This window comes from Lygodium microphyllum, chromosome 16 (assembly GCF_053477565.2).
Source record: "Lygodium microphyllum isolate KBCC chromosome 16, Lygodium_microphyllum_v1.1.10, whole genome shotgun sequence".
NCBI lineage: Eukaryota > Viridiplantae > Streptophyta > Polypodiopsida > Schizaeales > Lygodiaceae > Lygodium > Lygodium microphyllum.
Window position 1 is genome coordinate 119,499,041 of NC_141150.1, and position 16,277 is coordinate 119,515,317.

Below are 16,277 nucleotides of genomic sequence, written 5' to 3' on the forward strand. Positions count from 1 at the left end.
CATATGCCTTGCCATTAATAATTGATGATATAAAGAAGGGTAGATATGATGAATTACTTGATGCTCAATTGTTTGAATTTTCTATCACAATGTCGTGGTATGTTGATATTTCTAATTTTCTTAATATGTCTAGATACCCACCAACTACAAATAAGCATGAACGCCATTGTATTTCATTGCAATCACGATCATATGTTTTGATGTCAAGATATTTATATAAGTATTTTCCTCATGAGGAAATTTATTGAAGGTGTGTTCAAGAAGATCAAGTACCACAAATCTTAATTATATTACATGATGACCCTATGATGGCCATTTTGCAAGAGATTTGACAACAAAGAAAGATTTTTGCTCAAAATTGGTACCCTATGTTATATAAGGATGCATATGAACATTACAAGAAGTGTGATAAATGTCAATGTACTAGGAGACTGAGTAAATGCTCTACAATGCCATTAACCCCTATATTAGGCACTTGTACCTTTTGAGATGTAGGGTATAGATTTTGTCAGTCCCATCATTGATCCACCTACATGATATCATTCTTTTAGATACATTTTGGTATGTATTGATTATGTAACTAAATGGGTGGAAGCTAAAGCACTTAAGATTGATCGGGGAAAATATATCACTCTATTTCTTTATGAGAATATTATTACTCACTTTGGTTGTCCATTGGAATTGGTTAGTGATCATGGATATCATTTTTTGAATAATTTGATTATAGAATTGATAGATCTCTATAAGATTAAATACCAAAATCTACACCCTATTATCCTTGAGCAAATGGTGCCGTAGAAGACACCAATCGTATTGTGATGGCCATTTCAACTAAAACAGTAGCATAGAATAGGCGTGATTGAGATGAACGATTACCAGAGGTGCTCTTGGCATATTGAACTGCCTATAAGGTGATGACTAATAATACATCTTTTAATTTAGTTTATGGAACTGAGGCCATATTTCCTAATGAGTTGGAACTTTGTGTGTTGCATTACCTAATCACCTTGGAGAGCGAGAATCTCTTGCTTCTTGATTGCATAAGTCAGTTAAATTGAACCAAGATCATATGTTTGCCTTACAACGTATTGAAGCACATTATAAACAACGAAAGCCTAGCGCATGATAGATGCTTAAAGCTTAAGGGCTTCCAAAAGAATGATTTAGTTTTGTTATATGATAGTCATTACTATAAATTCTCAAGGAAACTTTATATATGATGGTTAGGTTCGTTTCAAGTTAAAGAAGTTTATGATGATGGTTCAATGGATATTCAAGACGTAGAGGCAACACATGAATCCTTTCGAGTTAATGGTCTTTGCTTGAAACCTTTTGTGACTTAATTGAGAAGTATGAGTCAGATAGTGTAGGTAAATAACTAGTTTGTTTCTTTTTCTTGCTCATTTTGGTGCTTTATTTTGTTCTGTGGGGGGGAATTCTTAATGGGATGCATGTATGGATGCTCTTACCCCTCGCCTTAACACTAATAGTTATGATCCTACTCATGTTGGACCTTATAGTATTTCACAATTTCAGATGCATGATAGGTTTTTATATGCTCAGAGGGGTGAGGCCTATTGTGGTTCTTCTTTTGTAGTCATTTTTTATTTGCAGTACCATCCCTAATTTAGTTGTAGACCAAGCTTGTCAATGGCATCTTTATGTGTACACACAGCCACTATCTTGGTAGTGTCACACTTATTTTCACACTTATTTTCGACATTATTGTAACACTGCTATGTAGCAAGCTATTGGGTATACTTATTGGCACCATGACTATGATAGTGTATTTTCCCCTGAGCGTGGCATTGCCTAGTATAGGATGGATCAAGAGCATCAGAAGTTTGCTTGCTATCAAGCTATTGTTTATCATTTGACTCCATCTTATCTTGATCTCTAGTTGGACGATAGTTGTCAATATTGGGATTACATTTGTAGTTATATGGACTCGAATGAGGGTGATACATTAGAAAATAGGGACCCAACTCAGGGTGGTACATTAGAAAATATGCCAGTGGCATCCATGCCATATTACAATTTGGCAGCTGACGCTCCACTCCATGAGATGATGGAGAATTCTAGTGAAGTGCTTGATGATGTTTCTGATATATCTTATGTGAGGGCGTAAGGGATTCTTTAGGATCATCTTGGATGTTGTGATTTGCTTGATGGATTTGATGCTGATAGGTCTAGATGATTTTGGGTTATGATTGTTATTTGTTTTAGAGGATTTAAGAGATTGTGATAATTTTTGTTCAGATTTTTTGTTTTCTTAGCTTGCTTAGTTTGTGATTTGATTTAAACAAAAAGATTTTAAAAACAAAACAAAATAAAATACTTGAAAATGACTAAATTATAACTTTAGATTTTCTTTTCTTTCCAAATTTTCACACATTAGTTTAGTTAGCTTTCACTTAGTTAGGCAGTTAGATGCACACATGATTGGATTTATCTTTCACTGAATTTTTCATTAATAATGGACTTTAAGTCTTTTAGTTGTTTTGTTTTGTCAGGTAAGAATAACATAATTATGAGTGTTAAGTTCTAAAGTGAAGGAGTTCTTGACTCATGCATGACTACCTATTTTCCAATCTGATCTGGTTGACTAGAAGCCCATCAGAGTATAATTCCCACGAACTTGTTTCATTTCTTGCTAGTATTTGTTGTGGGGGCAAAAAGCTGTCTCTCCAAGAAATTTTGATTGGTTTGTTAGTGATGAGGTTATTTTTGTTGAGTCTTGTGAGATTAGCCTAGATGTTAGCTGACTGGCTAGTATAGCTCTCCTAATTAAGTTTCTCGAGGAGGATTGTTGAACTAAAATGTTTGTAGGTTTAATGCTGAATAGTGACTCTGTAAGTAAAATATTCTATTAAATTAATTAATTTATTTAAACAAACACAACTAAAACAAACCTTAAGAAAATAAATCAAGACGAAAAAAATACTAGCCATGAAAAGAAAAGAAAGAAAAAGAAACTCTCAAAAGAAGATATCCATTGTCTCTGAGGTCCTGGTAGCCTGTAGGGATTTCCTTGATGGGTGCCCTACTTTTGATGCCTTGCATCTCTTTGGGATGGGGCCTTTTGAGCATTGCTAAAAGCAAATATTTTTAAAATTAAAAACCTATGATAAAATGAGATAAAGATATAATAATACTTACATTTTATATCATAATTAGTTAGTAGCTAGGCACATTGTTCCTTATTTCATAGAGGGTTAGCAGTTCTACCCCCTAGAGACTCTATCTTGTGGTGCATCTTAGATCAGTTTTATTGAGGTGTTGGTCTTGCAAGCGTGAGCAAAGTCTTTGTCATGGATATCTGGAAGGAGAGTAGGATAATATTTCTTTGATTCAAGAGGTTATTTATTACCTAACAACTTAGTGGCTTGATGGATGCAATTATTTTTTGTTACCTAGCAACTCAGAGGTTTTTTAAAAAAAGTTGGAGATGGGAGAGAATGCAGATAGAATTTAGCATGAAGTAGTGGGCAGGGTCAGAAATAGGCTGGAGATGTAGAAGGGTGCCAAAAGAGAATTGGTTCAAGTGTGAAACTTATAAATTTGAAGAAGGCGATAATCAAGAAGTTAAGGAGGGAGTATCTTGTGAAGGAGGAGATTGAGCAAGAGAGAAAAACACACAAAAAATGGGTGCCATCATTCTTGGAGTATGTTGATGATTTTCTGCAGCATTTGGCATGATTTTCAACAAATGATAAAGAAATGGTAGAAAATATATCAAAAACTATATTTTTAGGCTCTAATTAGTGGATATTAATAAATTCAGGAATTGTTTATGAAAAATAAGTTCAAATAGAGTTAAAAGATGATGAAATGCACCTAATAATGAAACCTCATCTTCAGATAATGAATTTACTAAGAGATATAAGTGTTTTAGTGGTGAAAATGGCATTCATAATTATTGATAGTTAAGAAAATGAAGAAGAGATTAAATATGAAATATTATAATAGAGTTAAAACATGGTTAGAAGGATTCACATATAAATTTTTTTGTACTATGGATTTTTGGATTTGAAGTTATATAATTTCTAAGGGTTGAAATGGTAGTTTTTGAGTGTTTTTAGTGCATAATTAGTGAATATTAGAAGGAGATAATGTTATTTACTAATAGGTTGGTATGCAAGTTGCATTTATTAGGGTAATCTTTGGTTAAGAGGGTTCAAAGTTTTGTGTATGGGAGTAATTAATATGAATATATTTTTTGGATAGAAATAAAGAAAAATTAATGAGTTGAGATAGGAAAGGAATTTGTCAAAAGTTTAAAAGAAGACTATAGTTTATTTTTTGGTTAGAGTATGCTATTAAAATTTTGTGGCTAATGGAATTTCTTAGAGGGTACTTTCTTTATAAAATGATGTTCAAGGCAAAAATAGTATTTAGCAAATATTAAGCATTGTATTGAGATAATGTTATTTACTAATAGGTTGGTATGCAAGTTGCATTTATTAGGGTAATCTTTGGTTAAGAGGGTTCAAAGTTTTGTGTATGGGAGTAATTAATATGAATATATTTTTTGGATAGAAATAAAGAAAAATTAATGAGTTGAGATAGGAAAGGAATTTGTCAAAAGTTTAAAAGAAGACTATAGTTTATTTTTTGGTTAGAGTATGCTATTAAAATTTTGTGGCTAATGGAATTTCTTAGAGGGTACTTTCTTTATAAAATGATGTTCAAGGCAAAAATAGTATTTAGCAAATATTAAGCATTGTATTAGAGTATTAATAAAGTTTAAGGGTGCATTGGAAGTTTTATGATATATTTCTTCTCTAATTTGAATACAGAGAAAAATGGACTTGAATTGTTGATAGTTTTAGTTCAAAATGGAAGAGTTAATGCTTGAAACTATAGAATCTTGAGAGATTAAAGAGGATATGCTGAACTTAATTGGGGCTGGACTACATATATGAAATTAGGCTATCATTTATATGATTAATTAGAGTTAGTAAGACTTCTTTAGTCCACCTTTTATTCTTAATTAGCACAGTGGCTTCATATATAACCACTTTGCCTATTTATCTAGGGGTCTCGTAGGGGACCATCACATTATGCCCAAATATATTTATAGTAGTGACTTTGAGCTTTGCTTGGTTCCCAGCCTACAGGTGATTCCCTACATCTAGTGGTGAACCCTCACTTGTGTGGCCTCATGAGGGTGTAGTTTTTGGGTGTACCTATGGTGTATATTTTCTTTCATTGAGTAATACAAGAGTATACCTTCCTTTCACATATCGTGTTATCTTTTTATGTCATGACAAGTGAGTTATTGATTTAGGTGTATTACACTTGGTGTTAGAGTGACTCTTTCTCAGATTCTAGAGGTGCTCATGAAAGAAAGAGGGAAGATGGAGAGCCTTGGAGTCGTGCCATGACAACCCAATTTGTGACGCCCCACATCACGATGCCCCATGATGCAATGCCCCACATCACAATGCACTACCATGTGACACCCCACGTTGCAATGCCCCCACCATAATATACCATCCAAAGGCAAGATATGGATTCCTCACAATGACACCCTCGGAGCTAAGACATGACTCCCCCATAACATACCACCCAAAGCCGAGGTGTGACTTCTAACAACACCACAGGAGATAAGGCAACCAGAACTATTATTGGCGCTAAAGACAAGAAGAGGAGCCGAGATAAAAAATGGAGAGAATCTTAGGAAGAGAAAGTAGCTAGATTGGAGAGGTAGTCAGAAGGCATGTCAAGCCTATTAGATTCCATCTAGAGGAGCATGGAACAGAAGGAAGAAGAGGAGAAAAGGAGAAAGAAGGCTAGAGATGAGCAAGGGTTTAAAGAGTGGATGAAATAATAAGAAGAGGAGGCGAATAGACATAAAATACAAGAGGGGATAGATAGGTTAGTAGATTAGATCAATCCAAGAGGAAGCAACTAGAAAATACAAAGAGAAGAAGGAGAAAGAAAGTGAAGCTAAAGTAGTAGGCAATAAGGATGAGAAGGAGGAGGCAACCAAGGCATCCCAGAAGAAGAAGAAGAAGAAGAAGAAGAAGAAGAAGAAGAAGAAGAAGAAGAAGAAGAAGAAGAAGAAACAACAACAACAATAGCAGCAAGGGACAAGTGATGGAGAGGAGAGTGAGAGTTTAGGAGACGACCATGGGAAGTTCAAGATGCTAGAGCCTACCAATTATAAAGGAGAGAGAGATGGATCGATCTTAAAGAATTGGATAAAAAATGTAGGTATATACTTGAAGTATGCCAACTGAATAGAGGAAGGGAGAAGTTGCAACCATCTATCTCGAAGAGGATGTGACTACTTGGTACATGTTGTAACAAGAGCAAGGCTATACAATATTCTCATGGGAGGTTGCAGAAGGAATTGGAGGACTATTTCATCCCAAAGATGTAGAAATTCAAGGTTAGGGACAAGTGGAGGAACTTGAAGTAGGCACAAGGGAAGATGAAGGAGTTTGTCAACAAGTATCGACAAGTGGTGCTTCAACTCTCCCAAACATGGATACATACACCAATTTACATGGATTCCTCTTTGGTATGCAAGAGGGGGCAAGAAAAGATGTAGAGAGATAAGAACTTGAGAGTGTAGCGGAGGCCATGAGAATGGTTGAGAGACTAGTGGACTTGCAAGGAAGGAGGATAGCCCAAGGGAACCAAACCAGATTTAGCACCAACCTCACCATCAACACTTGGACCCCTAGAGGACCCATCTCCAAAACTAGAAGTCAGATCTTAGAAGAAGTAACCCTAGCCACATCACAATTCACCTTAGTACCAACAGGAGCATTTGGAAGGTGGAAAAACAATCATTATAAACCAATTGCAAGTGCATCTTATAGTTTAGTAGGTCAAATGCATCATGGTGGAGACCCCAAGCCTCAACCACAGGGGTTAGATGTTTCAAGTGCAGTGGCCTACACTATCAAAATAGATGTGCCATGGAGGACACAACATCAAGTGGATCCAGTGTAGTAGCTATGAGTGCATATGGAGGAGATGAACTGCAACCCCCATACATTCAAGAGATTCCAAATGGGAGCAAGGAGAATCAAGATCATCCAAGAGTGGAAACAATGAGTGCACACCCCCAATGCATGGTGGCATGAGTAGTAGCAGTGCATCACCTATATTTGAAGGGAAGAGTAAGTGAGAAAGATTAAGAAATCATGGTGGATACAAGAGCAACTCATAAATTTATCACTCTAGAGTGTGCAACAAAGCATGGAACGAGATTGACCAAGGCATGAAAAGGATTAACAGTGACCTTTGCACAAGGAGAAGCAAAAGAAGTGAAAAAAATATATTGTAGTTAAACTGGAAGTAAAAAAATCAAAGGCCAAGCTTAACTTCCTAGTGATACCTATGGATATGACAAGTATGTTATTGCAATGTTTAGGAAATGAGTCAATGAGGTGTTATTAGATATGCCAGGAGAAGGAGTACAAGTTCCATGTGAGAGAATGCAACTCCCAAATAGATCAATGATCAAAGTGCAAATGAAGGAAAATAAACTAGAAGCCTCTTGCCAAACCACAAAGTTAGGACCCAATTGTAAGAAGATGAGAATAAGGAATTAGTGTAATTATTATGCCATGTCACACTGACATTGGTATAAAAGGAGAGGATATGTAATTTTACACATCTTTTTGATACATTAATACAATTACAGACTTTCTCTCCCTTCTTGCTCACAGCTTCTATGGCTTCCCCTTCTTTCTTGTCTTTCTCTCTCTAAATCTAGTCTTTCTCTCTCCTCGTCACTCTTATTCTCTCTCTTTCTGCAGTCTTTCTCTCTCCTTTGCAGTATTCTCTCTCCTCTTTCTCTCTCCCTGGTTCTCTCTCTGACAAGTGGAGGAGGAACTTGAGCAGTGGGGAGTTTGAAGAAGAAGCAGGAATGCGCAATTGCTGGAAACTTGAGACCTGCCAGACTCACATTCGTCCTTTATTGAAGGGGTGTTTGAAGAAGAAGCACCATGGTGCTTGAGCGGACCCCAGACAACTCTATTGAAAGCTTTAGGTACATGCATTGAGCCAGAACCTGAAGGCTCACGCTTTAGTGGTTCAGCCCTGAACCATCGATTCATTCCCATACTGCTGTAGAGACTGCCAAAATTTTGTCGCATGGATGATAGAAAGTTTCTCAGCAGGACAAGCTAAAGCTTCAGTAGCCTTTTGGTTCACCAAACAAGGTGCATATGCCATGTAAGAGAGGGTTCACTCTGTCAGAGCCTTGTTGTTGCAGAAGCACTCTGTCAGAGCCTTGTTGCTGCAGAAGCACCTTGAATGCATCCTTGACATGCTCCAAGAACATGAATGCTTTGGTCTTGCTAAGAGCCTCATCAACAATTGCACAATAGATGAAGAGGCCTTCAATTAGGCAGATAAATATGCGGTTACAGGTCGTATAGCTTAACCTACTATGCAGGGGAGGCAAATGTTGCAAGCATTTTAAAACTATGCATGATGATTCGGGGTCTCCATCTGCATACTCTGCCATGATTGCGTTGCCATTAGCAACAGCAGCATAAGAAACCAAATTCTGCTGCAAATCTGCAGCCATGAACAGGATTCTTGTCACTGCTTAGGAGGCTGTAATGGCTTTCTCCTGATTAATCTTCTCTCTTACACATTCAGTATTTGCCTCTTACCTGGTTAACCTTCTGAATCGTAAAATTCAAACTGACATCCTGATTAAATCTGCTGTTTGTGAATGCAATAAGACAGTTAACACTATCTGTTATCTGAGAGACGCAAGGCTTCATATCGCATCAATAGCTCGATTGTCATCTATCGACAATGCAACCAATGGCAGTTTCCCATGCTTCAGAGAAGATTTGATTGTCTCCTGGCTCACTGGAGATCTAGATTCATACATTGCATTAGCATCATCAATGATATCTGAAACTCTAGGATTGATAGTTTTGGACATCACTAAAATTGTTCAAAAATTTTGAAGAATTTCATGGGGCTTTTTCTCTTCAACACTTCCTGAATGTTCTTAGCATCAGTGACCGACAACATTTGAAGGTTCTTCCCCAACATTGAAGAGCTTGAACCATTTCTTGAAGGCTCAGCAATGATCTATTTGAAGAATCTTGTGCCACTTGACTCCTCGTCATCAACCTTTTGCCTATGGAAGACCGATGGAGCATTCTCAAGGGTATGATGCTTTGGGGATGCAATCTTGTAATGCCATATTTATGGAATGCTCTCTCCTACTCATTTGAGTGTATAGGTATTGGGTATTGACTCAAGTTGGATAAGAAGTACTCAAAATACTTGGAACAGGGACAAAATAGGGTGCAGTCCAAACAGGGACAGATTCGGGAAAGTTGCTACAGAAATTAGTAGCATCATTCTAACGACAAAGGAACAACTGGAATTGATACTAGACATCATAAGCTTCAAGTGGAGCCATCAAACGCCTCATTTGGACATATATTTCTCGAGCTAGAGCCTATTTAGTACCGGCAGTTCACTAGCAGTTCACTGTGGATAGTTCTAGAAATTCTTAAATAGAGAGGGGTATTGCTACTCCTAGATTCAAACTAGGATTTCTACTTGATACTAGACATCCTAACCTTCGAGTCAAGCTATCATACACCTTATTTGGACTTATATTTTTCAAGGAACAACATATTTCTTCAACTTGACTGCAATGGCAACAACTGAGATCAATAGCTCCAGTCCTAGTGAACAAGGTTGGCTTCAAACACAAGCTAGAATTGACAAACTTGGAGTTTTGACTGATCAGTGTATTGCTCTTATGAAGGCGGTTATGGAAAAAACAGCAAGACCTGAATCAAATGCTTATGCTTATGGCCAACATGTATATGCTGATGAGTATCATTCCATTGAGCCTTGGCAGCAAAATGGCTATTATGGTCAACATGCTTATGCTTATGGCCCTGAATCAAATGCTTATGCTTATGGCCAACATGTATATGCTGATGAGTATCATTCCATTGAGCCTTGGCAGCAAAATGGCTATTATGGTCAACATGCTTATGCTTATGAGCATCCATCTCTTCAGCAAAATAGTTATGATTATACTTGTGAAGCCCTCTTGGTTGACCAACCTAGTTCTTATGGATGTGACAGAAATGGTTATGCTTATCAGTACACTTCTAGCTTTGATCAACAGCAAGCAAGTGATTATGACCAATACTGTGGGATCAATGATCAAAGGCAGCATGCTTATGTATGTGAGCAGCAAACATCGGTGGAAGCAAATGCATATGCTCAACCAAACTGTCCCTCTGATGTGCAGCAGGGCTATTATCACCATATGTAGTATGGACAGCATGAGCAATATGGTCATGAGTATGGACAGCCATCTGTTGTACATGATGAGCATGGACAGCCATCTGTTATACATGAGCAGCAAGATGACTATGAGCAACATGTCAAAACTATTATAGAGCTGACCAATGGTGATGAGCAGGTGTGTAAATTGCTATCTAAGGCTAAACGCGTTAGACACCTTACCAGTGATACGATATGGGAACTGCATGCTGCGGGCTTATGCTATCGATGTGCTAAGCCACTATCTTGTAATCACCAAGCCACATGTAGGGCAAAGTCTGCCAAAATATTCTTGGTATTTGAATATTATGATGCAAATGATGGAGAACATCTTGTTGAAGACCATTTTGGTATGAGTCCACAACAAGAAGTTCAGTTCAAGAAGGCAGATCATGGACATCATGTGGATTTGGATGATCATCATGCAATGGTGACTTCGTTAGTGAGTACCATCATGATGATCATGCTTCCAGCAGTATTTGACTTCGATCTTATGAAAGTTGATCCAATGCATGGCAACGATACAACTTACCCTTTTGATCCGGGTGGCTACAGGCTGATTTTGACCCTCTATAGATTAGTACTATTATTGAATATTAGGTAATCTTTTCTTTTACCACTTGTAATGCTGTACAGAGTAGTACTCTATAGCTCCTACTTGGCTATACCAATAAGTCCAATATTTGTTTTTGAGAACAAAAACTTTATCTTGAGTGGGGATGGATTGTAAGAAGATGAGAATAAGGAATTAGTGTAAATAATATTGATATTATGCCATGTCACACTGACATTGGTATAAAAGGAGAGGATATGTAATTTTACACATCTTTTTGACACATTAATACAATTACAATCTTTCTCTCCCTTCTTGCTCACAGCTTCTATGGCTTCCCCTTCTTTCTTGTCTTTCTCTCTCTAGATCTAGTCTTTCTCTCTCCTCATCACTCTTATTCTCTCACTTCCTGTAGTATTTCTCTCTCCTCTGCAGTCTTCTCTCTCCTCTTTCTCTCTCCCTGGTTCTCTCTCTGACACCAATAATGCAACAGCTCCTACTCAGTCAACCCAAGAACTTGTCACAAGTATTAGGCCTCACATCATGACATGCAACACCAAACATGTGGAGAAGTCTATGAAGTAGGGGGATATGTTGTACCGATGTATGGTAAGACTCATGGAGAGTGTCAACCAAAGTAGCAAAACTAAAAGTAGGCAACAAAAAAGTAGAGAAAGTGCTCAAGGAATATGCAAATGTGATGCCCCTAGAACTACCAAAAGGATTACCCCCAAGGAGAGGTTACTTCTAAGATCTATTCCAAAGAGAGGGTAGTGGAACAGACCCTAGGATTCATTCAATCAAGCTAATCCTAGGGCCTATTCCACCATGTGAGACTAAATGAAACACACCAAGTTGATGGAATTGAATAAGCAATTGCATGAGTTGGAAGAGCAAGGTTTCATATAGCCAGGCAAGTCACCATTTGGAGCCCTAGTGTTGTTCGTCAAGAAGAAGGATGGAGGACTTAGGCTATGCATAGACTATAGGGCACTCAACAAGATCACCATAAAGAAAAAACACCCATGCCCCTAATGGATGACTTGTTAGATAGACTTCACAGAGCCAAATATTTTAATCGGATCTTTGGTCAAGCTACCACCAAATCCACATAGCTGAAGAAGGCATCCCAAAGACGGCATTTTGCACTAGATATGGAAGCTTTGAATGGCTATCCTAGGACTCGGGCTTAATAATGGGTCAGGAATCTTTTGTGGGTTGATGGATGGAGTATTCAGGCCAAAGATAGATGTATGCATCCTCATTTATATGGATGATTTGTTAGCCTATAACAAAACCTTAAAGGAGCACAAGAACATTTAAAGATGGTATTTGAGGAATTGAGACATCACAAATTATGTGTCAAGCCAAAGAAGAGTGAGTTTGTAATAAAGGAGTTAAAATTCTCAGGGTTTATTGTAGGCGAGGAAGGAATCAAAGTAACCCAAAGAAAGTAGAAGCAATGAAGAAGCAACCAATATTATAAACAATCTGAGAAGTTGGGGAACTTATAGGCTTCACAATATTCTATAGAAGGTTTATGAAATATCATAGCACGGTCAAGACCCCATTATCTAAGCTTACCAAGGGAGAAGGAGATTTTATGTGAGGGAATGACCAACAAGCAACTTTTGACCTTATGAAGGAGTGTATGAGTAGGATACCAAATCACCCAAGTTCTAAATGATGTCACCTACAAGCTAGACTTGTTGGAAAGCATCTGTGTGCACAATGCCTTCCATGCATGCCTTCTATGTAGGTTCTTCCCAAATACCCGATGGAGGTGGTACATTCCACTACCCCAAGTACCTTTCCAAGTGGAAAGGGTGCCCTCTTAAAAAAGCCACTTGGATTTTAGAAGTAGAGGCTCGAGAATTTGGCAAAGAGGCCTTTTCTACCAAGCTCAAGGAGAAGACCAACAATACTTCCAATGTATATTTAGCCCTTACATTGTAATAAGACTATGAAGAAATGTATCTTTTCTTAGAAGTAGCTTGTACTAGGTTAACAAAGCATTATAATAAGTGAATTGTGTGCCCAATAGCTTGTAAGGGACTTCAAGGTCTTTCAAGGAAGGGGTAAGTGTGAGGTCCCCTCTCTCCCTTCCCCATTTTGGGGCTTTGTAGCTATTTCTTAGCATTACATGCAAACAAACCTATATAGGGAGTAGTAGTGCCTTTGAGCTCTGCTTGGTTCCCACTCTATGTGCAATTTCGTATACCTAGTTGTGAACCCCTCACTTGTGCAGTGTCATGAGGATGTAGTCTTGGGATGTGCCTATGTTATACATTTTATTTCATCGAGTAATACAAGAGTATACATTGTTCTCATATATCATGTTACCTTTCTCTACTATGTCGAGTGAGTGATTGAGTGCAAGTGCATTACAATGAAAGCTTCCCTAAATAACTGCACCAAGAACCTTCTAGGTTCCTTCTCGCATAATAAGCCCTCTTGTAATTGTAAATGATAATAGTGCATAGACATGTGTTTTCTTTGAAAGTGGAAAATAGTTATTGTTTGACCAAAGGAATAGGCTAAAGGGTCACATCTTGAAAAGGACACTAAACATTCATTTAAAGGCATGGTCAAGGGTTGGCTTATAGAACTCGTTCAATTGGTTAAGAGCACCATTATCCTTGTGATTGTCATATCACATGCATGTTGTTAATTTACAATAAGGGAACTAGAATTCTTGCTCAAGATTCCATGTAGATTTGGTATTGTTTCAACTAGAAGGGGATACCTTGCCACACTAAAGATGAGCCCTTAACAATGTTTTCTCTTTTGGTAAAGATGCCCTACTCAAGATCCTACCTTGATATGAGGAAATGTCTTAGGGTAGGGAGGGACCTTTACGATTCTTCATAAAGGAATTAGAGTTAAGGATTAAAGCCCCAAGGGACATGTCTTTCCTAAAATAATATGATATCTCACAAGGTATGATCACAACTCATGAAGCTATGAACTAAAGGGTAAACTAAACTTGCTAGTGTGACTCTACAACTAAGCTCTAGAAAACTTAAAGCTATCACCAAGAGGAAAGAAGCAACCTAGAAATTTGTAGAATGGGAGATACATATGATGGTGGATGCCTAGTGTGGGATGGATTTTGTGCCTAATGTGGGGAAAATATGGATATGGTTATGAACAATGGTAAAAAAGTAAGATTGTATTCTCTATTAATGTTTTAAAAGGACTATATTCAATTGTCTTCATGTTAATGGGATAAATTACTTGAAACAACCAATGCTCAATGTGTTAAATTAATGAAATTGATGGTAAGTATTCTCAATACTAACTATACCACGTAATTAAATAACTAAAGAATGCCTTGGGTGTATGTGAGGGAAGCTGCTAGACCCCGATCCCCTGATGGGAGTGTCCTATAGATCACAATCCCAGGTCCATGTCCCAGAATCGGCATAGTACTATTTTAGGGGGCCATAGTGAGACTTTGCCTTATGGGTAGCAAGGTCAATGTTCTACTTCCTCTCATTTCTCACTCTCATTGAATCAAGTGTGGTGCTTGCCCACTTCGAGCTTTGATTGATCACACAAGTGGCTCTCTTAACTCCACACCAGATGGCCAGTAGGCAACCTTACTTGGGCTACAACAAACCTTAGGTTGATCCTCATGGATGGAGCTAGTCAATTCCTTCACAAGGTAGACTTGGAAGGAATCTAACCAAGCCAATGTGTTCCATGGGATCTAAGTGGTGTTGCTTAGAATGTGTAATGGTGGGCTATGGAATGTTACTCTCTTGGTTCTCCATACATGTAAATTTGAACCTCCTAGTGAGGGAAAATGTTCCATGGTAGTTTTAAGTATGTTCATATACACAATTACAAAATTATGGTAACAAATTCCCCCTTAGAGTGAAGTGATGAAGCATAATAGCACTCATGTAGAGGGAAGAACCAAGCCCAATCAACTATGATCAGTGCATAAAGGGGAGTAAGGCCAAAGCTCTATGAAAAGCTTCAAACTTCCATTGTCTATCAATGCTGGGTGCTTGTCCTATACATAAACATGCTCATCTATGAGACTACAAATTGGATGTTAGGTCTCATAATGCATACATAAATCAAGAGTCTAATACTTGCTCATAAATAAATGCATCGATGCAATCTTTGATCCCTTGAAGGCTCAATTTGAAACTTGTCTCCATAGGTGTAGAAATAGGCTTGCAATCTTGAAGACTCTTCTCTACAATAAGAGTGTCGGCATAAATGATGACATAGGAAATCTTGAAAAAGAAGATCTTACAGGAAGCGCATGGCAACCTAGTGTCTAGGATGTATTCAAATATCCTAAATGTAATAAGAAGGAGCTACTTCTAGGTAGGAATGGAGACTGATTCTTAGACATGTCACCCAATGTTTGAGCTACTAGCCAAGGCCAAAAGGATCAAACTACCTAGAAAATTGCATCTTTTTGATATTCCCCAAATGAAACAGGAGCATATTAACATGGATTTTATAGTGGGTCTATCCATTGTGCAAGGAGGGTATGATTCCATCCTAGTGATTGTGGATATTCTAACCAAAGTATCTCACGATATCCATGCCAAAAAAACTCATAAGCTTAGAATATCATTAAGATATTTATAAAGAAGATATTCCAATTACATGGGTTCTCAAAAAGAATCATTAGCAATTGTGACATCCTTTTCACCTCCACAATTTGGACTAGTCTCTTTCATGCCATTAGAACCTAGCTATGTTTTAGCATGGCCTATCATACCCAAACAAATGGGCAAACAAAAAGAGTCAATCACATATTGGGGGATATTTTAAGAGCATATTGTAGCAATGAGCCAAAAGGTGGTTTGAATATCTTTCATTGGTGGAATACATCTATAATGCTTCATACTAGAGCAAAGCATCAAGATGACGCCATTCCAAGCATTATATGGATAAGAGTGCCTATCACCTCTCAATTTTTCCAACCCTACTATGAAGGTTGAAGCCTCTAAAAGGATGCTACATGATATACAAGAGCATGTTAAGGAAATCTTTCAAGACATAAAGGCAGCAACCTAGGATTGGTAGAAGGCCTTTATGGACCCTAAGAGGACAAACCGAATCTTCAATGAAGGAGATCTTCTTAGGGTTTATCACAAGAAGAGTGCATTATCTCTTCAAAATTTCAAAAAGCTTAGTCTGAGATATTCTGGACCATATAAAATCATAAAATGCTTTGGGACACATGCTTACAAGTTAGCCATGCCTCCTCATTTTCATAATGCATTTCATGCAAGCATATGATCATGTCCTTGATGATGAACAAATTGTTATGCCGACTCAAGGAATCCTTGAGATCCAGCCTAAGAGAATATTAGAAATAAAAGAAAATCCGTCAAGAAACTTCATTTTACGGGAATATCTAATTCAATGGAAGGATTTTTTAGAAGGAGATGCA

At 37.6% G+C, this 16,277-nt stretch overlaps 1 protein-coding gene across 1 annotated transcript; it reads right to left on the reverse strand.

The window, feature by feature from the left end:
- Positions 1 to 8,155: 8,155 nt before the first annotated feature.
- On the reverse strand, positions 8,156 to 8,554 carry LOC148023305 (phytolongin Phyl2.1-like). Its single transcript, XM_087695350.1, has one exon. It carries the CDS (start codon positions 8,552 to 8,554, stop codon positions 8,156 to 8,158), a length of 399 nt encoding a protein of 132 aa, XP_087551476.1.
- Between the last annotated feature and the right edge of the window lie 7,723 nt (positions 8,555 to 16,277).

What these genes read in the sequence shown, in the direction of transcription:
- LOC148023305 (XM_087695350.1), bottom strand. Translation starts at nt 8,554, where the DNA reads ATGGCTGCAGATTTGCAGCAGAATTTGGTTTCTTATGCTGCTGTTGCT.